Source organism: Pelmatolapia mariae, linkage group LG22, assembly GCF_036321145.2.
Source record: "Pelmatolapia mariae isolate MD_Pm_ZW linkage group LG22, Pm_UMD_F_2, whole genome shotgun sequence".
NCBI classification, from domain to species: Eukaryota; Metazoa; Chordata; class Actinopteri; order Cichliformes; family Cichlidae; genus Pelmatolapia; species Pelmatolapia mariae.
In genome coordinates this window covers 21,182,096-21,204,178 of record NC_086245.2, presented here as the reverse complement: position 1 = coordinate 21,204,178, position 22,083 = coordinate 21,182,096, and the positions used below count along the sequence as shown (strand labels likewise).

At 38.8% G+C, this 22,083-nt stretch overlaps 2 protein-coding genes across 2 annotated transcripts; one reads left to right on the top strand and one right to left on the bottom strand.

Moving 5' to 3' along the window:
• Positions 1 to 848: 848 nt before the first annotated feature.
• Positions 849 to 2,798, top strand: bet1 (Bet1 golgi vesicular membrane trafficking protein). The gene is made up of 4 exons (XM_065471046.1): positions 849 to 1,116; positions 1,283 to 1,389; positions 1,566 to 1,622; positions 2,230 to 2,798. Exons 1-4 carry the CDS (start codon positions 1,098 to 1,100, stop codon positions 2,383 to 2,385), a joined length of 339 nt encoding a protein of 112 aa, XP_065327118.1. The 5' UTR covers positions 849 to 1,097; the 3' UTR covers positions 2,386 to 2,798.
• Positions 2,799 to 2,918: 120 nt separating this feature from the next.
• On the bottom strand, positions 2,919 to 21,502 carry zgc:85777 (uncharacterized protein LOC405871 homolog). The gene is made up of 9 exons (XM_065471044.1): positions 21,171 to 21,502; positions 14,171 to 14,291; positions 8,943 to 9,072; positions 7,971 to 8,077; positions 7,677 to 7,844; positions 7,310 to 7,483; positions 6,744 to 6,905; positions 4,177 to 4,327; positions 2,919 to 3,390 (listed from the first exon to the last, which is right to left on the bottom strand). The coding sequence occupies exons 1-9, from the start codon at positions 21,372 to 21,374 to the stop codon at positions 3,300 to 3,302; spliced, it is 1,308 nt and encodes a 435-aa protein (XP_065327116.1). The 5' UTR covers positions 21,375 to 21,502; the 3' UTR covers positions 2,919 to 3,299.
• Positions 21,503 to 22,083: the final 581 nt, after the last annotated feature.

Genomic DNA, 22,083 nt, shown 5'->3' with positions numbered 1-22,083 from the left:
GTTCATCCGTTAAATGAAAAGAATAATTTAACAAAAAAACCCCAAAACAATACCTTCTGTCGTCTGGAAAATATCAAGGGGAATTGAGTAAGTGGTGTCTTTCTCTCAGGCTTATGCTTTCTTAAGTACTTCTTGACAGCTAAAGAATGGAAACAGTTTAGATGGGTGTTGTTTTATGCAGAGGTTTTACTGGTCTGGCCCACTTGAGATCAAACTGGGCTGTATGGTATGGCCCATGACATAAAATAAGTTTGACAACCCCACTGACACACTGCAGGGTACGCAGACAAACTAACATCAGATTATTTTTTATGTGGGCTTTTCATTCTATAACATATGTGCAACCCTGTTACTAAAACCTATTCAGTGTGGAAAATAAAAAGACAAAACAGGGAATGACTTGACAATAAAAACATTATAAAAAAAATAAGTGACATGATTTAGGCGATTACTAACACCATGTATAGTATAAAGGTCAGACCTCTATGACATATTTTGTATTTTTCCAATGTTTTCTTATTAGATTGAGCGTGTCACTCTAATAATTACACTACATTTACTACATTTATATTCCATTACACTCCACTGCCAACTAACAGTGATTTGCAACACTGTACATAAAAGAAATTTATATATAAAAAAAAACCGATTACAAACATATAAATATTATTAAACAACATGTCATTTTTCCTGAGTATTTATTTGTCACACCTTGAAAAGTTAAGGTAGATTTTGAAAGTTGCTTAAATTAATCTTAATTAATTATTATTGTAATGTATTGAAACTGAATGGATATTCAGTATGACAGTAACAGGGTTGCGCAAGGCATACATACATTACATAATGAGTAATTTATATTTTTTCTTTTGAAACTGATTTAATAGTAATTATATTTGAAGCTCATATACAAGCTCACATACGGTTTTCCTTTTTACTCGTTTTTCTCCATTTGTCCTCGTCGGCCGCCGTAGGGTGTCGTGGCGTTTGTGTTGTGAGCAGACGTGCTACAGTTACCGGATCAATCAGAAGTCGAACTTCCTTCTCATTTAGTCTTTTAACATAAACCATTGGACAGTGTTAGCTTCGGTCGGGTCAAAATGAGGCGCGCCGGACTGGGTAAGAAACAAACAATTAAACCAAAGCTTCTCTTTTCTCATACGTAGCATTTGTTGCTAACTAGCTAACTAAAGCTAGCTTATGTTAACAAATGTTTGTTGTTTGGTACTCTGAGTACTCTGTTGTTCATGAACGCTTTATTAATGCTTAATGTATTTTAATACAGGTGAAGGAGGCTCTGGGAACTATGTGGCTAGTGGATATAGTGTATACGAGGAAGAAAATGAACACCTACAGGAGGGACTCAGGGCTAAAGTCAACGCTTTAAAAAGTGTAAGTAACTGCTGATTACGAGCGTTTTGTTGTTATTTTTAACCGTCAGTAAATATTGCAGCAAAGAGTTTAATATAAATGACTCGACGGTTTCTGTATGTACTCAAAATGTAACCTAATTTCTTCAATTATTGTGTTTTACAAGTCACGTAATCATAATGAATTGATTTTTACAGCTCTCCATTGACATTGGCACAGAAGTCAAATACCAGAATAAAATGCTGGACGATATGGTGAGTTTTACTTCGGAGTACGCTGGACCACTTGCTGCTACAGCAAAAAAAAAAAGAAGCAACATTTAATGTTGTCTGAGGTTGGCAGGGAGCTATTTTTTGCCTGCTTTGTGTGTTGTTTTATGTTGTGGTTTGACTTATATTGGTCAAAGTCACTGAGAAACCCCTCAAAACTAAAGAATTTGAGTAAATGATTCAGATACCATCACTGTAAACTTCAGAAATGTCTCTTAGCACTTGAATATTGTTCTCTGCTGGACGTCTGTAATCATGTAATCAGGGTGGCTGTAGCTCAGGAGGTGGAGCAGGTCATCTACTAATCAGAAGGTTGGTGGCTTGATCCCTGGCTCCCCCTAGTCAGCATGCCAAATATCCTTGGACAAGATATTAACCCTAAGTTAATGCATCATTCTGACCCATCCACTGGAGTATGAATGTTTGTGAATGTTGGTTAGTAAGCACTTGAAATCATAGAAGAAAGTGCTTGTGTGACTGGGTGGATTTCGCATATTGTATTTAGTGTGTTGAATACTCAAGAAGAGTAGAAAGGTGCTATATAAGAATCAATTTACCATTTACCACTTTTCTTCTCTGCTTCTCACTTTAGGACACAGATTTTGACTCCACGGGCGGCCTGCTTGGTGCCACCATCGGCAGAGTCAAGAAGCTGTCCCGGGGCAGTCAGACCAAAGTGCTGTGCTACATGCTGCTCTTCTGCTTTTTCGTCTTCTTTGTCCTGTACTGGTTTATCAGGTTGAGGTGATAGGAGGATCTTATTGGACTTTGCTCTTCAGTTCTTCTCTTCCAGTTTGTGCTTCAATGACACATCTGAATCAGACCAAGATAATAAAGAGAAAAGGCAGGGATGTTTTTTTTTTTTTTTTTTGAAGTCATTACACTTTTATGTGCCACAGTGTCGGGCTTTCAAACAATGACTCGAGAAAAAGTTTAGAAAGGTCTACCGATGCTTTTTGATGGAGTACTAAAAGATAAAAGTGGTTTAGGACAATGTCTGAGAAAATCAATAATCACAGGAAATGTAGTGCATACTAAATGAAGCAGACAATATCAGTATTTACGTTGTTTATACTTAATATCTGACCAGTTAACCTGGATTGAGAAGAGCATGATTTATGACTGTAGACGATACAGCAGTGTCGAGAACTGTAATTCTCAGCAATCAGCTGAGTTCAACTTGAACAAGTTATAGAATGATCTGCATAATCTAGTGTATGCGCTTTTAAGGGTCAAAGGACACATTCTATTGTCATAAGACGACCACACGTGCGACAGTAGTGTACGTCATTGTTTCATCTTTATTGTAAAAATATTAATGTAAATAAACAAATTTTATGCTCTGGATTAGCTGGTGTAACTTCATGCTGTAATGTCTTCAGCGCGAAAATCTCAAACATTCATTTTTATTAAAGAACATTATTTTTCTTTATTCTAAACAATAATTACACAAGTAACAAATTACATTCAACCAAAACTGCATTGTTGCACGTGTGTACAGACAAGGAAGGGGGGCTTCATTATTCTGTGTGATTGACCGTATGAGGATGTCTTTATGACCACATACAGTATTGTTAAAAAGGCAAAATCTCCTCATCTGAGTAACTGATCAAAGTGCACAAATCAGAAGTGATTTTCCCACTGGGGTTAGCGTTGATTACATCACTTGCCAGGTAGTGTGTCCATGTACTTGCAGATGATTCCCAGCATTACCTCATCAGCTCCTGCACCAATTGACATTAACCTGGAATCCCTGCAGAGAAGGAAAGTTTCTTATTGTTTTTTTTCTGTCACAATTACAAACAGGAAGCTGCATGCAAGTCATTTAAATTATCTAAAGTTGAGTCACTTTGGGTCACACAATCTGGTTGCATCATTTGCCCTGTCACTAGATGTCAGCATTGTGCAAAACAAAGACTTAGGAATCTGAAACTAAGTGTTACTTGATTAGACACTAAATAACTGAACGGGGCCTCAGAAGTTTTCAAACATTCTGTAAAAGTTGCTTGTGTTCATCTGGACGTAGCGTTTTCAGCGGGAGAAATGTTTTGTGACTCATTCATGTGGACTTCTTCAGTCTCCGCTGACTGCAGGTTTCCCCAACCTTATAAACAGAATATTTGCATAATGATTTAATATCATTTTTGGGATGTCCTTACCTGGATGATTGAGCATGCATAGAGACTTTTCAAGCATTATTAATAAAGTGAAGCCAATCATGTTTGCAATTTTAACATTAATTATTAAGAAATCACATTTAAATCGTTAATAATATACATTAATTGAAGGCTTAATTAAAGACCTGCAACAAAACTGAATGCTGGTGCCATAGAAATAATATATCTTAACAAAAGTGCATACAGTAGCTGCTAAGTTATGGATTTCGGTTAGATATAATTTTTTTTTTTCTGTTTTGCAGAGAGTAATAACTTGTGGCTATCTGGTTACGTTGCATTCTTATCATTTTCAGATATGACAATAAGGAAATCCAGATTAGTTACGTTAGAGTGAGCGTTTCTCATCCCTCATTTCATCTTACCTGTAAAATCGGCTGACTAGCACATCACTGGTGTAGCCCATCCCTCCCCAGTACTGGAGACAGCTGTCGCCCACTTCCCTGGCAAGGCGTCCCCCCTTTAATTTGGCCATGGATGCCAGCTTGGTGACATCGTTGCCTTTAATATACAGCGCTGCAGAGGGAAAACAAAGGATAGCCACGAGCCGGGAAGAGTGTAAAAAATGTCCAGGTGGACAGAATGAAAAGAGGAAAACAGACAATAAAACAAATGTGTTTCAGTTTCAGAATCACATGCGTCTGGCTCTGATTCAATGTTTATCCCCATTCAGGCCTTTTCCCAGTGCAACTGATCAGTGCCTCCATTGTAGGAACCCTCTAGAGGACCATGTGTGAGCCACATGATTTCTCCTGTTTCAGCGTCTAAAAAAAAAGAATTTGTGTGTCTGTGTGTGCGCTTATCTACCTGGACCAAACAGTCGCAGAGAGCTCTGCTTTCTGGGCAAGCAAATTCTGACTTGAACTGCTCCCAGTCTGATGAATTCACCCAAAGCTACTGGCCACTGAGGGGCTTTTAAACTGAGAGACAAATCACAAGAGCTTGGACAGCGACCCCACAGATGCAGACATTCATTCGTATTATGAAGATGGCCATGTGAAGCACTTGGACTGCATTCTGGCAGAGCTGGGCACGTGCCTTTTCTACGGTAATATTAATACCACTGCTCTCCACTAAGCTTCATGCACTCTCAACCTGCTATTATACAAACACAATTCCAAAAAAAGTTGAGAAACTTTTTTGGAATTGTGTTTGTCTGGTTCGTTCCAAGGCTGAGGCACAAATCTCTCGGGGGTTGCATCACAAAGGACATCCGGTGTAAAAACCTGCCAAATCAAATATGTGGAGCTCTGGGCTCTGTGGTGAGCCCTTGTAGGGAGCCGATGAAAGTACCGGTCTTTCATAAAAAAAAAAAAGATGGCAGGATCTGACTGTGACATCACGCACTTGTCTTTCAGAAATGCATAATGTTAGAAACATTTAAAAAATCAGTTAAGAAAATACAAAACAGAAAATACTACTTAACATATTAAAATTAGAAATAAGCACGTTAATAAACAGAATGCAAAATTAAGCTAAAACGCAAATGAATAGGAAAACGTCACATCATATCTGTGCTTACATTTATTAAAATCTTTAATTATATACAGGGTTCGTACGCTTTTTTCAGGGTCAAATTCAAGCACTTTTTAAGCACTTTCAAGGTCCCTTTTTAAGCTTTTCCAGCGCACCCCCCCCCCCCCCCCATTTTTTGATTGGTCGACATGGTACATTTTTCCACCAATAGGGAAGGAGTGTTTTTTCTTTTTTCACTCACAAGCAAAGCGTGCACGCCACTGTTTTATTCAGAACCCCCCCCCCCCCCCCCAAAAAAAAAAACATCGGTTTTACGTGACCTATCAACACAATTTAAAAACTGGTATATAGCTTGAAGTCCGCACGTTCGACCCAAGTTGAAATGGAGACTCTGGGTCCATCGACCCCAGAGGGTTAATCAGAAAGCCTTAAGTTAGCTAGTTATGCATCGGGCTAATGTTTAAAGCTTTCACTTGAGTAAATTAACTCATATTACTGCTAAGTAATGTTAGCTAAGTTCACAGCATATTCCGTAATAGCGCTGCCATACTGCATCACACTCAGTGCATTTCAATCATTTCTCCAGCGAGTTTGATAGCTAGCAAAATAATAATCATAATTTAAAAAAAAAAAAAATAGCATGTGTAACGTACGCGTACTGGAAAATTATTTACTAGGACTCACCTATCATGCGACTGGAGAACGCAAACTCCGCCGTTGTTGTTTACCACCAAACACTCATTAAAACAGCAACCTACAGGTATGTTAGCGCACTCATCCCCGACTGTCCGAGGGAGGGGCGGGGTCACACATTGAAACAGACGCAAGGCAGCCCAGGCGGGGAAATTTTGCTTTTGCGTCTGATTTTATTTCTCTATCTGATAAGAAAACAATTCAATCAGATAGCTATTTATTGTGAATGAAATACAGTTACATTTTCAAGCACTTTTAAGCACCACATCTGAAATTCAAGCACTTTTCAAACCTTGAAAAGACGACATTAGAATTCAAGCATTTTCAAGGATTTCAAGCACCCGTACGAACCCTGTATATATTATTATATATTATATCATTTAAGCACTTCTATAGAAAATGCCATTAATCATATTCTTTCCTGCTGGAAAGCTGGTTATTTTCCAGTGGACATCCATGGGGATTCACTCACTCTTGGAGTTGGCTGCTTGAAGCCAAACATAATAAAGCTCCTTTGCACAGTACTTTATGCTTTCAGAGTGCAGTTTCTAAAATCAAATAATAATAAAATGTCATTGTGGTACACTAGTCCAAGGTTTTCTTATTAGTAATGCAAACATACAGCTGTCACATTTCCTGCGTCTTCCATATATCCTACTGCTCTGAACCACACTTAGGACTAATTAAAAGTCACCCAGGTGCAGCCTACATTACTGAGCTAATATTAGCATGTAGCTTTATGTTGTCTATAAAGTCAAACTACCTGTAGCACGGTAGAGGAGAGAGCGGAGCAGCTCGACCTCCGTCTGCAGCTCGGCCAACCTGAAGTGAACCGCCTGGTGATGAAGGACGGGCTGCTTGAAGATCTTCCTCTGCCGTGTGTACTGGATGGTCTCCTGAATGACGTTGTCCGTTGTGGTCAAGACTGGAGGTGACACAGGATTATTTTTAACACCTCCGCTGAAATGTGTTATCTACCTTTGGTGAGAGACGCTCTGGTTTGGATCAACCAAGCCAGATAGGCTGACACACGAGCGTCAGATCCAGTAAAAACAGCACAAATAGTTTCTTACGCATTCTGGCCAAGACAACATTGATTCAAATCAAAAGCAAACAACTGCTTTACAAATTATTTGAACTATGTGACCTGAACTCCTCATTTATCTGAAAACTAAACGTGAAACTGAAATAGTGCATAAACTGCGCAAACTTCCAGTAAACTCCGTAGGAGGCTGATGTGGGGGAAAGATGGGTGAAAGTAAACTTTAGATGACATCATATCCTTGGAGTAATAAGTAAGATAAGCTTCACTGAGTAAAGTCGACTTACTATTGGCCACTGCCCAAAGCCTCTCTTCCTGGAACTGAAGCATCTGATAGGTAAAGCCCATGCCTTCTTGGCCGATAACATTCTTACAGGGCACGCGGACGTCATCGAAAAACACTTCGGCTGTGTCAGATGACCACATACCCAGTTTATCAATCTTTCGGGCGATGTGCACTCCTACGGTGGAACAGACAGGAAACAGAAAGAACATCAACATGCAATACAATATAACAGGTTGTTTTAGGGCGCAAAATTAAACAACCTGTGTGCTTTCCAAAAACAGGCGCAATCGTGAACTTGGAAATGAATCACAGATAGTGGATTTCTGCAGAAAATGTCTTTTGCCATCTAACAAATCGACTAACCCTACCCGGCAAGTTCATGGGTAGACATATGAGTGATTTGTTCTTATGTGGGGGCCCGTCACTGGTGTTGGCGAGGAGACACATCCAGTCAGCCTGGGTACCGTTGGTGGTCCACATCTTTCCCCCATTGATCACATACTCATCACCTTTCCTCACTGCCTTGGTCTTGATACCTGAAAAGTGGTTGAGTGTTCAGAAAACTGGGGTTTAAATGGAAACCTCAGATTAAAAGACTAGACATGAACCCTTAATGGAAATGAAAAATACTGGAGAAGAAGAAGATATAATATTAAACGCACTCGAGACATCAGAGCCAGCTCCAACCTCACTCACTCCAAGGCAGGCCACTTTGTCCCCACTGATGGAGGGAAGGAGGAACTCCTTCTTAAGCTCGTCCGAACCAAACCTGCGCAAACACAGACACACTATGACTGTGTGACGCCGTCTCTTTGTTTTTCCATCTGTTGTTTTATTTTCTACCAATATTTTTAGGACAGTGTCAAATGAAAGTTTCATCAAACTTGTGTAACTGTGGCAGATCGTGTGCTTTAAAAAAACACACTGCCATGTTTGAGGCAATTACAGCTCCAGTGGGAGTGAGGAGGGAGCTCACACGGTATCACTCCCACTCATCTGCAGCTCTTTTATACTACTTAAACCTCATCGCAGGCGAGAGTAGATCCTCTAATTAAGCTCCTGAGACTCTGACTGTCTGTTTCACTGAATTTTGTCTTGTGTCACCAAGAGCTAAAGTAAAGGGATATCACGTAACAAGCCAAGGTCCTGTATGCTTGGTAACAGTTTGCTTCACACCAAATGGGCGAAACAAAGTATTACCAAGCATATTAATTCACATACAGCTTAGGGAGTGTAACTCTGATCAATGGCTGCTCACTAGAGGTATTTACTAGTTTAATAATAGTAAAAATATAAGAAAACTGTTTTACATGTTACATAAAAGAAGGAACGATTGATTAAAAGAAATCAAGGAAAATAATGCCGTTCACAGTTCATGTACTTTGCCATAAATCTAAGTGTTTTCTATCTTTGATCTAAAGAATATTGACAAAAAGACAAGTTACTATGATATTATCCACAGTTTTGACAGGAGTTTTATTTTCTCTGTTCCCATGTGACCATCCTCCCCACTGCAGGGGATTAGTTACAAAAGCAAGCAAAGCACCAACCCAAAGTGTCCAGTGACACGACTCCAAGACAATCGTTGTAAGAATGGATTCAGAGAATGTGACACTAGGTTTGCAGGCTTGTACCTGGCCAGCGCCGGAGTCGTCATGTCAGTTTGTACCCCGATGGCCATGGGGATTCCTCCACAGCGGATGTTGCCCAGCTCTTCTGCCACTGCTACACTGAAGCTGAAGTCAAGGCCCAAGCCTCCATACTCTGCACAAGACAAAACACATTTAACACTTCATCGCATTGTGTGTATTCATGAGTATCACTATTTTAGTCATTTAAACTTAAGAAAAACAAATGTGGATCCTTACTGCAAAGCACAAAGAGGCAGAAAGAATGGCTTACAAATCCTTCCCTGTGTCACTTCCATCTATCCTCTATCTCTAAAATCACCACGCTCACACATGCACGCGCAATATATGCTGGTATACATACATAACATTGTGATCTGTTGGCACTGGAGCATGCACTCAGATTAATTATAGGGTGTTATGATTAACTGTGTTATCTGTAATTATGTGTAAAAAGCATTGCTGGGGGATCAGTAGTCACCTCATGTGTTCTACTACCATCTCCAATCGGATTTTGATCTCTTCAACGACCCATTTGCAAAAAAGAAGTAAAGAAACCAAAAGCTGATGTCTATTTTCTTCCATTATGGCAGTGGGGATATTTGTAAAGAGCAAAGGTCTGTAATCGAGCTGAATGCTGTATAATAAACGTGTTTAAAACACACATTTATGTCAGTTGTCCTCACCAAGACCCATCCCTTATCTTTATTTTGCCTTTTATCATCAATTAAAATGAAGCACCTGGTGTTATATTACATATTTAATGCGAAAGGACAAATTTCTATCTGTTACTCATGGAAGCAGGAAGCTGATGTACCCGCATTTATAATGAATTTTCTCTCAGCTTGGTTTGGCAAACAAATCCTGTCAAAAGAAAAAACACAATGAAGATAAACTGTCATTTTGCAGTACAAAAATATATATAAATAATTTTAAAAATCCCTCAATTATCATGCTGGTCAAGCAGATTTAACCTGACAGTTATTCGTTTAGGACAAATGTCCTGATGATAATGACCAGGCAGTCAAATGTAACAAGACTAAGCATTTGTGAATGTTCTGTGCTGTTTTCTCATTACTAAATACAGCACAGCAGCCGCTGAATGATGGATACTAGCACTGACTGACAATGAATAATTATGAGTGAATTTACCGCACAGAGGCTGGCAACTCAAGCAAAGTGGTTTCATATCACCTGCCAGACTAGTTGGGGAATAATGGAAAGCGCAGTCTGTCAGAACGTCGAAGACGGACAGCGAAGAACAGAAAGAGTCAAAAAAATTGGGACAGAGAAAAGGGAAAATATATAGGGACAAGCAAACAAGGGAGTGGGGGAGCCAAAAATAAGAGGAAACAGGTGCAGCTGTGCAGAGATAAGTCCCTGAGCCCTGGAAACCCTGCAGCGGTTAATGTGAACGAAGGGAAGCACCGAGGTTTATCCCACTTTAAACAAAACAGCAGGCTGTCTGGTTGAACAAGCAAGCAGAAGAAAAACAAAGCAAAATCCTGTCACAAATGTCAAACCCATACACATATGTCTGCTCAGGGAAGCAGATGTTCCTCGCTATAGGCTCCCATAGGGTGGAGCGCAACGTGAAGGAGAAACACAAGGATGAAGAATCTGGGAATTGAAGGTGCAGCACAGAGACACTGCAGCGATGATGGGTGTAACATACTGTACGTTCTGCCTTTCTTTTATTTCTCTGAACTTAATATCGAAATGAGGAACCCGATAATAAAACAGATCACTTCTCCCTGGATAGGAAAGATGAATCACTATCATAAGCCCTTCTGCAATACTGTCCTGTAATAACTATTACAATGGACACAGGTGCCATTGTGCTGCTTTGTCGACTCGCGAACGCGTGCATCATTATCGTCCTCATTACAGTGCGATGTCATATTAAATCCACTGTGCTAATGTTTCTGGACAGAAAAACCTTCTGTAAGGTATTCATCAAAGTGTAGGCGAAGAGAAAAAGTGAGAGAAAAGTAACACCCTGGACATACGAGTCTCACCGAAAGGTTACTCCTTTCAAATCCTGCACGAAAAACACTCAGCGAAAGGGGAAAATGCGCGGGCTGCCAGGTTCTATCTGTCAGGCAGGACACAAGGCCATTTTCACTGTACGGTCAGCAGATACCTCTCTGTCAGGGAAAAGGAAAATAGTGAGCCAAGGGTCATCCTCTTCTTCTCCCTCAACGTGGCTGCCTTGGGAAAACTTCCTGTTCTCGTGTTTTGAAAGGTTAAAATGCCTTTCCTTGTGCAGGGAGAAAGAGCAGAAAGTTAGTCTTCTGACTGTACATGGGGGATTTTCTTTATGGCTTTTATTGATTCCTATTTTAAAAAAAACTGAGAATATGAGATTCAAGCCCTGCCTTAGATCTATTTAGTCAACAGTGTGTAATGCTTCTTAAATGTTAAGCTACCACTGTCACTACTGCATTTAAATAATATTCTTTAATTCCTTTTTTGGGTTGCCTGTTAGAGTGACTTGACATTTTCCTTACAGCCCTTTAAAACCTACATTTTTTAATGTCAACACCAACTATGGAAAACTAAAGAAAATGGTGTTACAACATTTCAACAGTTCATGCAAATCTTTTAGTGACTGTTTTATATTTACTATGCATAAGACACCTTTCAGTTGTTTGCTGTGCAGAGTTTTGTTCTCGTGCATTGAGGAACAAGCTGCCCAATCGCAACACGCTTTCACATTTTTACTACAAATATATGTTTTTGCAATGACTGACTCTTTACTATGTACTTCTGAAGAGTTTTATTGCACTGTATTTAGCTTAAGCGCTTTTCTCATCAAGGGCAAACACGTCTCTCTTTCACTTGATGAATAACATCTAAATTAAACAGACTCCTAAATCCCTTTTTCCCATTCCTGTAATCCAAGCGTCGGAATCAATTAACACAATACAAAACTGTGTGAGAGTCTGCTTCATTAGTCGGCAGTGCGGTACACATAAACAGCTTATTGTAGTTTTTCTGACAGCATGCATTTTCACAGAGTGGAATCTTTTTTTCCGTTATTATTAAAAGATATTCAGCAAGACGAATGAGTAAAGGTGTAAAATGCAATGTTTGTGCAGAAAACAGATGTCAGCCATGTTTCCTGGGGGATTTTAAAGAGATGCATACTCCACAGACTGAAAACAATTATATGATACGTCACGATGTCTGTGCAAATGAGGAGCTAATACCCCTTACATGACACAAAAGCAGAAAATCATTGCGTTGTGGTGACAGTTTGCGTAGTTAAGCAGGCTTTTTCAGTTTTAATCATTTCTGAATTTAATTAACTCTCTGCAGCACCTCGAGGAGTCATGAAGCAGTCACTGTGGTAAGACAAACTGGGCAGGAGTATCCTTTTCTCTTTATTGCAGGAGAAAGCAATATGGTATTGATGTTGTCCCACTCCAACTATATGCTGCACATCAAGATTATTTTCAACCATGTCAGTTTGATGCCCTTAACAATTGTCATTTACAGACTGTTGCTGACTCTGTATTTTCAAATGGCAACTCTTAAGCATGTTTCTTGCACCATACATGAGTGCAGTTAATCTACAACCTGATCATACAGTGTGTCTTCACACAGCGAGGATCCTCCTCTCTAATCTTGTCAACTAATGCTTAATGCTTGTGTAGTCAGCACATTTTAATTCCCTCACCCTCCCTTCTCTCTGACCTACAGGCTTGTGGTGCAAACATCTACGGGCGACTCACTGTCCAACAATGTTGCTCACATGGTTTTCTTCTATTCGCCGTCAAATGTCAGAAAACGAACGAGATCTCGAATATGCCAAAAAAGATGAGAAGTGGCTAATTAATTTAGAGAAACTGACCTTATACTGTGGGAGTAATGCAATACACTAGACATAAAACATCTGCTTTTGATGATCAAACACTTCCCATAAGTCTCGTTTCATATTCATAATGGATTACACATAGAACCGCACATATTTCGTGGTCCTGTACTGTAAATTTCTCTCTGCCTCCCACCATCTCAGCGACGACCCAGCTGGATATACATCTGGAAAAAAGGATAGTCAGTTTCAGACAGCTGTAGTGGGATGCTGCTGTGACACCAGCACCCATCATCACAGTGGGAACATTTGTAAGCCCGACTCATAATGAATGGCTGTCAGAAGCAGAGAAAAGCAAACGGAACATGAATTCAGCTGTGAAAGAGATGTGCTGCATGTCTGCTGAAGCAGAAATGGTCAAAATGGGCAGACGGCGGAGGATTCCTCGGTTTGGAGTGCGCTGTGGGATATATTTCAATCCATGTATCCCTAAATTAAGGGAAATTCTATCAACCACCTAAATTATGATTGTGAGAGACCGATTTTCATGACAGCCTTCTTAGGTATACAAAAAGAACCCCGTATCTTTTAAAGCAATATTTATGTTTTGCCAAGGGATTTCAAATCTTAGCTATGTTACAAATGTATCATGGGGTTTTTGCAATGGCAAGATAAACAGCTTGACCAAGCAGCATTTATCATGTAGACTAGGCCTGGATGATTAATCAGTCTTCACGTCTGCATGGATTACCAACGGGAAAGAGCAAGAAATATAAATGGACAAAAGTCTGTGTCGCGACATGCCCTCTAATACTGCCAAAGTCATTCTCGTGTAATAGATACACATATTGCAAACATAAGCCGAGCACCGATTGCCTTTATACTTTTAAGGTCAATATAAAGAAAATAGGGAGCAAGTAAAAACCACGCCAGTTTTTTTTTTAGCACTTTGCGTGCTTAGAGAAAGTCATTCTTGCATCTTTTTATTATTATTAATTTCCTAAAAATACCCTTGTGTGTAAGACACAACAAAAAAGCAAAATGCTGCACTAAATTTGGCACCTTCGTGCGACGGCTATTATAGCTTAGATCTCGCCGTAGAAAACAAGCTTCCTCCAAAATAAAGGCTTCTGAGGCTTTTGATGAAACAAAGCCCTTCCTTATCCCTCTCCTCCTAACAATGCATGAACCCCACCAGATTAATTAAACTCGTCGTTTTTCAAAATCACAGGTGTTGGAACCCATCCCAGCATACACTGCAAGTCTCTAAGAGATCTAACAACAGTGCAGATGGTTTCATTTCACTCATGTGCCATTCCATGCCAAACCTCACAAAAAACACGACTGGACACTATCCTGGAAACTGATATTAGAAGGGCTTACTGCATTACCCGAAAGACAATATTAGGTGTCTTACCAACTGGTTTGTTGACTCCTAGAAATCCTGCATTTCCTAAGATCTTGAAGATCTTGTGGGCTGGAAACTTCCCTTCTGCTTCCCATTGATCGACGTAAGGGTTGATCTCCTGGTCGATGAGCTACGGCACAAACACCACAGAGGAGAGGTATCATGTTGTATCTGTACTTCTACTTTACAGTGCACATGAAATCTTTATATCTGTTTCTTGTGAATTTTAAGCATTTGTGTGCATTCATTTCTTTCTTTTTCTTGTTGTTGTAACCATCATGTGATTCTAACAGCAGCTGACAGCCCTGCTCTTTTGTCTCCTGTGTCATAAGACCTAAAGGACATGAGAGTGGGAAAGCACTTAAAACGATTTTTATATATAGTCGGCTTCCTGCTGTGTAGTGCACATATATTCTAAAGTCTACGTAATCTACTTCAAGCAGACAGAAACAGAAGGTATCACATATCAATGAATAGAAAAAGTATTATATGGTTGGCCCACAATCATGATGAATATGGCGACAGTAGGAAAAGCATGCTATTCTCAACATGTATATGCTATCAGTGCACGCTTGCGTTTCGAGGGCTTATGCTGAGCACTTTTGTACTGATGCAGCTGCAGCTAATATTGTGCAGATCTTTAGTATGCATTGCATGCCAATATTTTAATGACTCAGTGTTCTCCCCCATCATTTTGTTCTTGGCACTGCAGGAAAAACCTCCAAAGTAATATTTAGATCAGCATGCAAAACTAAATCTCAGTGCTGAAACCCATACCAATGGCATTCTTTTTGGGTTAGCAGCCACTCCATCTACTCAGCCACAAAGCCCGGGATACAGCTGCCTCAAAATGAAGGATGACTGTGGCATGTTTTATGATTTTAGAGTGGAACGAAAAAGCTGTAAAGCTTGCATCTGTGGTCAAGGGACAACTTTCATAATCTAAGAGGTAAAGGATGATGACTTGTTGAGGTACATGCTAACATTTTATATATATATATATATATATATATATATATACATACATATATATATACACACACACAAAATTGAGCCTAGCTTCATGCTATTTTTTAAACTAAACTAAACTAAAGAATGATTTATATGCGAAGAACAAATGTTTTGTGGTCATCTTGAAACTCAAATTTACATAATATCCATCAACACTGAGAGCAGCTTTTGCTTTTGTCTCCTGAATCCAAATTAAAGCTGCAGTGTCCTCTAACAGTGTTTTCTGAGTCATCAAAGTGTCTATAGTGAGTATAGAGAAGGTTGCAACCTGGTTTTTCAAGCAGACTGTGAAATCATTGAACTCTGGTGCCATGACTCATTTCAAGCACCTGGAAGTGGTCCCCAGATGGTGAAGCACCAATGAACTCAAATGCTTCCCAGAGAATAGCTACATCCATAGTGTGGGTTACAGTTCATCCGGTATCGTGTTTGTCAGTTTCTAAAACAATTCTCCCTCACACAGCAGGTTTTGCTAACATGAAGCTTTAGTGCACCCAATAACAGAACATCAACATCTTCTGCAAAATAACCTCAGCATCAAGTGCTGCCAGGCAAGCAAATCAATTAACACGTAAACACAGAAAATAAAAACTTATGTGGTGTAACTGTACCCGTCCATTTTTTAATGTTTCTAAAAATCCACTGAGGCATCTTCACTTGCTATTTGTTAATAAGCTTTCTTTAATGGGCCATGTTTTCAACAGAGCCATGACTATTTGCTCCTTCACTGTTTCTCTGCTATGTACTGTAAGCTCTAAATGATGGAAAAAGCCAATAAAAAGTAATGATTAAAAAAAAGACATATTAGGTAGAAATGGGAATAATTAGATTCAAGTCTCGGCCAATAAAACTGAGCTCTGAGAAGTCAAAACTATTGGATTATTTCTTTGTGTTTCTTTGATTAAATGTTCAGTATTAAAGCGTTCAGAAGTTGTTTTTTTTCCAGGATTGGAAAAAGTCACGCACACACGGTCATTCTTGGCTGCCAAAACACCCAAACCCAAACCTGCCAACTACTGAACAAGCCAAAAGCAACATTCTGGGTGAGAAATAAAGAAAACATCACCATCATCATTTCACCGTACAGAACAGAAAACAGACAATACCTTTGACACTGATACAGTGCGCATACCTGGGCTGTACTCTCTTAAAAGAAGGCTCACTTACAGGACTTTTCAACACAAGAACCAACATTTAAAAAAAGGAGGCACTAGTTCTTTTTAACGTTCAGAACCTGCGGAGGGAAAGGGAGGGACCATTTGTCGCTGGAAAGGGAAACATAAATGTCATCTGGGAGTAACCCAATTCTTACAAAGGTTATTGTGTAGTCCCTTTGCAACATACCAGAAGAATTTCACATCACTGACCTGACATGTGGTTAGGTAAGGTCAGAAACATTGCAACAAAAAGTCTTACTAAATGTCCAGTTTGGAGAAAAAGTCTTGAAAGAGTCTAAAGTCAATTGAAGTAAAAAAAAAAAAACGAGGTGAAGGCGCATGAAAATCTCTGACTCATTATTAAATGGGAACAAAAATAATAAAAACAGATGAATCATTCTTGCTTTTGACCTTCTGAAGGGGTATTTTTTCTTCTTGCGCCTTGACATACATCATAATTGACAGTCATATAATGCGGTCCATATCAAAAAAATCATTGTATTGTGATAATACTGTTATTGTTGATTATAATGAATTCAAAACTTATCAATACATCCGGCAAATTAATTTGATTAAGTGCGAAAAACCTTGAAGCCTATGAGCAATCTGTCTATCTCTCTGCTGCTTAATTAATATTCAGAGTGCAAAATGTAAAATTATCCCAATAGACTTCTATGCAAAACATCAAAAATAATAATAACAGGCTACGTACCACGGGTTTTTAAGGCAACTGTAAGTAAACTACATTTTCTTCACCCAGCTGTATCAGCTAATTATAATGCCATTTCTATCCTTCAGTTTTTTCAAATGCTTATTATTATTATTATTATTAGAAGACATTGAATATATGTTCATTGCTATGCAGATGACACTTTATATTTGACTCTATATGAAGCCAGATGACACAAATCAAATCCAAATTCCAAATTCAGACAAAAAAGGGTTTTTATAATGGGTCCTAAAATCTTAGAAACATGGTGACTAACCTGATACTAACTCTCGATGACATCACCTTGGCCTCCAGTAGAACTTTAAGAAATTAGTCATTTTTTCACCAGGATATGTCTGTCAGAGAACATGTTAAACAAATATGAAGGACTTGCCTTCTTTTATTTGATCACAGAGACCATATTTCTCCCATACTGACATTCTCATTGGCTCCCTGTTAAATCCAGAATTCAATTTAAAATCTTTCTCCTTACATACAAGGGCTTGAATAAACAGGCCCTATATTAGTGTGCCTTTTGTCCCATCTCTCTCCCAGCAGGTCTCAACAGATGCTGCCCCTCCCTGAGCCTGCCAGGGTTTCTTCCTGTTAAAAGGGTGTTTTTCCTCCACACTTTTGCCATGATCTTGCTTATAGTAGGCTGTCTAATTGTTTAAGTTTCTGTTTAATATTGTAGGGTCTTTACCTTACAATATAAAGTACCACTTAGATAGGAAATAAATGTAAAAATTGACCAATTTTACAAGACAAAAATAGAAAATAAAAAAGCCTTACTTCTTACATAAAACAATAAAAGACATTACAGGCCAATCGCCTTCATTGTTGTGTAATATCTCAGAAATATTTGTATTTGTTGACCTGTCAGAAATTCCCGTCTAACAGAGGCTGCATGTGAGTAGTCTCTTCCTAGAAATTTTTGCTAATTTTATTTGTTAAAGCACTTGAACTTCCAGGCACTGAAGATATAGTCATTCTAATTCTGAAAACTAATTTCCCGGCAAGATTCTTTTTTCTTTTTTTGTATATGTAAACGAAGGCAGTCCAACGTGGTCACACCCACTCGTATTAAATTAGTTGTGGAAACATTGGTGTTGTGAGCATCTAACCTTCAGCAGTAACAAAAGGATTTCCTAAAACCCCGTTTGACACCTCTAAACAAAGACAGTACGGCTCTTTTAATAAACTGCTCCCCCTTGAGTTCCCTTTCCAGCACTTCCGACTTATTGTCCTGTATTTCCTTTTAATTTTTATACACCCTTCCCAGTTTTCCCAGTGCTATTTTATTTTTGACCTCCTGGCATCCTTAAAAGGTTTAGTCAGACAACAAACTTCCCTCTATTTACTGCAACAGCTTTGCCTTAAATTAGGCTCTTATTGTTATTTTTTCAGACTTTGTTGCCAATGTCACTATAGTAATAGAAATTCTAAATGAGTCGAGCTAATTACTAATGCTTCCTATCATTTTTTTTAATACCATAATTTGGAGCTACTAATATTTAGGCCTTTAAAAACCCAAAGCTTTGAATGCCAGAATGCACAAACTGTAACAAAGAGACAAAAAAACCCCAGAAATCTCTTATAAGGAAGGCCAATACATAATTGTATTGGCATCAAAATGAATCCAAGACACCCGAGGCCCTTTAAATGATCTCAGTTAAAATGTAAAACCCTCACTTAATGTGTCTTTACAACCTACCCTTGCTTAAGCAAAGAGCAAAACAGTCCATCTTACCTTCTCTGCCTGGCCTTTTAGACAAATTTAGCAAATAGAAACAAACTAAATCAAATCAACAATCCAAAGTTCTTCTGTACACCAGAATATTTCAGGGGCTTGTCACTGAAAATATAAAACTGGACTCACAAACAGATTCTCCCCCATCACACAGCTGTGACTGTTAGTTTTCAACAACCTCAATAATAATTCTGAAAATGCCAGTGTTGGGTTTATCTAGGCACAACTAACTGCACGACAAAACAAGGCAAGACAGAGCGCTTTGTCTTTGTGGCTTGCGAGGTAAGTCAGTCAAAGTTGAGGAAAAGATTCCTTCACCTGAACTCAACCAACTTCAACTGATTCCTTCGCTACATCACTTTTTATTGTCAGCAAGCAATCATTCTTGAATATGCAATTACAAATACACCTGACATTCTTAAACAACATCAGTGTCTGTATTGTGTGTGTGTGTGTTTCCAGCCATACTATACATAGACATACGACCTTTCAATGAACTAAAACTGTATGCAGAAGTAAGCGTCTTGCTAAACTATAAGAACAGGAACCTGCAACAGGTCATATCTCAAATACATATTTAAAGGTGTGAACTCTCGAACTTTTAAGAAAATGGAACAGTCTGGTTTCAAAAGCTATAATGGAATTATAACGTCAAGACTGCTTCCGCTCATCTCATGGTACACAAGTGCACACAGACTCTTATCAGACCTAATAAGGATAGGATACTTTATCAGCATACAAATGATTAAATATTTCTAAGCATAAATGACAATCTTAAATTATTAATTCTGACAGCCAGCCTCTATAGCCAGAGGAAGAACACCAGCTCTGGCTCCTAGATAAGTGATACGCACTATTTGATTCCCAGCCAACTATTTATTTGATACAAACAAAAATGTGGTCTGTTTAGGCTAAAGTACATTGGCCTGATTAGCTGTTTAATGTGAAGGCCATGACCCACCCATTACTCTAATCACCATCAGTGTTTATCTAGACACAAAAATAAACCACCAACAAACCAACTGATATCAGGCATTTGGGGACTCAAACAATGGTTTCATTGTGACCCTAAATGTGATTTAAGTCAGAGCACAGTCATAACTGTCCTTCAAAGAGGGCTAATGGTGAAAAACATAGACTCCACCTCTAATATCCTACATAAATAACTTTTAAATGTGCTCTTGCTACTTTATTGTTTTATATTTATCAATGTGCACACCAGCACGCCATACCACAGCTTCTGAATATTCATTTAACAAATAAACATGCACATCAAAACCTTCAGTTTCCTTAAATAGCTACTTGAATATAACAAATCCGAACAGACACATATAAACATGATGTGCATGTTGGTGAGAGCATGGCTGACATTAATTAGCAGGATGTGGGAGTGCACGGTAGGTCATGAATCCATACAAGCTGGTGTTGTGCCAAAAAGTAATTTACTGTATATGCCAAAAGTCTTCTGCAAGTATTTAAACTATGGTTAATGAGTTGTTGGCCTATAATTTGTCAAACATATCTTTTGTGAATGATATCAAGTCAGTTTGAGCAACAATGAACAACTTCTCGTCACAAGGTAGAAGCTGCAATCACTTTTTTAGCAAAGAGACTTTCATATATCCTTTACTTATCCAGGTATAAGCACTCATTGAAATTAAAAATGTCTTTTTCAAGAGAGATCTGACAAAGAGGGCAGCAGAAATTGCAAAAAGTACAACATAACATTTCTATAAAGATATTTCGAGTTGCCAAAAAGAACTGTATTGGTTGCACTGTAGAACACTGAGTAGGTACACTAACGCAGTCTCTTGCAAAAGAACGTGGATTATTGCAAAAACAGTTATTTCTTTATAACACATATAACCTATTAGTAGTTCCTGTTAACTACAACCTATTTACCAACATGAGCACAGATATTAGACATTAAAAAAAACGCATGGAAACACCGGAAATCACTTTTTGACACAACCCCGGCGGCTGTGTTCATCACTGTAAACAGAGTAGCCTTAGCCAACCTGGCGTTCTGCCTTGTTCTTCTTCTGTCCTTCAAAACATGCACGCGTGTGCGGTTATTTGCGGACACATAAAATAACACTACTTTCCAAATGTAGCGGTAACAAGCGGGAAAAAGCTGGACTTAAACACTGGCGCCTGATTCCTTTGTGTGGGCATGAAGAGCAGACAGGAGACCTCAACACAGCTCAGCGGAGGAGCAAGCTAGCACTGACCTCTCACCTACTTTTACTTTACTGCCCCCCGCGCTGATTTTAGGGTCATGTTAGGGAGAATAACACTGCTGTTGCAACTGTCTGTTCGCTAAAAACATGCTGTGTTTTCGTTGTTGCCTCAAAACTTCCTGGTGTTAGCAGTCCTGCATACCTTTCTGAGGGACTCCTTTAATGCAAAGTGCTCTTGTGTGTAGATTAAATGGTCGGCTGCAGTCTCTGGGGCACTGGACTTTACTTGTTTAGATGACACTTTCTCAGTCAACGAGCGGACACCACCAGCCAGTGAAGTTAACTTGTAAAAATGACGGCTTCTGACCAGCATGTTTAAACGCAGGGCTCCTTCGCGCAGCGCCATCTCTGTTGACAACAGTATGTACGTGTGTGCGCATGCGCTGGTAGGAAGTTCTCACTGGATCAAATATTAACCCAGTGGGAAAGTAAAATATTAGCAAAGCTTGACTTCCCACCATTATTGGGGGGAAATTTTGTCATAAAATATATCGTAAATTGGGTACCCTGGTGTGTAAATAATTACTCTACCACCAGCAAGCATTTAAAGTAGCCATGTAAGTTATCTAACGTTGTTACATTGTTACTATCATCAATGTAATAGCAAGATTTACTATCGCTTTTGGCTGTGGGTTTTGTTTTTAAAGTATTTTGAGCCCAAATGCAATTAATTTTTATTTTCATTATGGATTATTTTTACTAATAATTATGCTGTCTGACAGAAAGCTTGTTAAAGCGTGTTGCAGAGTAGGAAAGAAATGAAACATATTATGATACTCATTTTATATCCTGAGGGCTTTATAGCAGAAAGAATCTGCAAATTGAAAGCGGCTTTGGAGAAAGTCCTATTTTCCACAGGATTGGTTTTAGATAGACACAACATTTTCTTTTTCTACCAGTGCTGCATCTAGTCTGCTGTGTTCAGTTCAATTACTTGTATTAATAAAGCCTTAAAACTTTTTGGAGTCTGCCTGAAACTACAGAAAGAAGATTTAAAATAAATTCAATCTACAATGAAATGAGCAAAAAAAAAAGAAGAAGAAGAAGGAGAAGAC

Coding starts and splice junctions, on each gene's coding strand:
- zgc:85777 (XM_065471044.1), bottom strand. CDS start 21,374: ATGGCGCTGCGCGAAGGAGCCCTGCGTTTAAACATGCTGGTCAGAAGC. Junction 7,845..7,970: donor AGCTGGCTCTGATGTCTCGA/GTGCGTTTAATA, acceptor ACCACTTTTCAG/GTATCAAGACCAAGGCAGTG. Junction 4,328..6,743: donor TCTCCTCTACCGTGCTACAG/GTAGTTTGACTT, acceptor TTCCCTCTGCAG/CGCTGTATATTAAAGGCAAC.
- bet1 (XM_065471046.1), top strand. Junction 1,390..1,565: donor AAGTCAACGCTTTAAAAAGT/GTAAGTAACTGC, acceptor TGATTTTTACAG/CTCTCCATTGACATTGGCAC. Junction 1,623..2,229: donor ATAAAATGCTGGACGATATG/GTGAGTTTTACT, acceptor TTCTCACTTTAG/GACACAGATTTTGACTCCAC.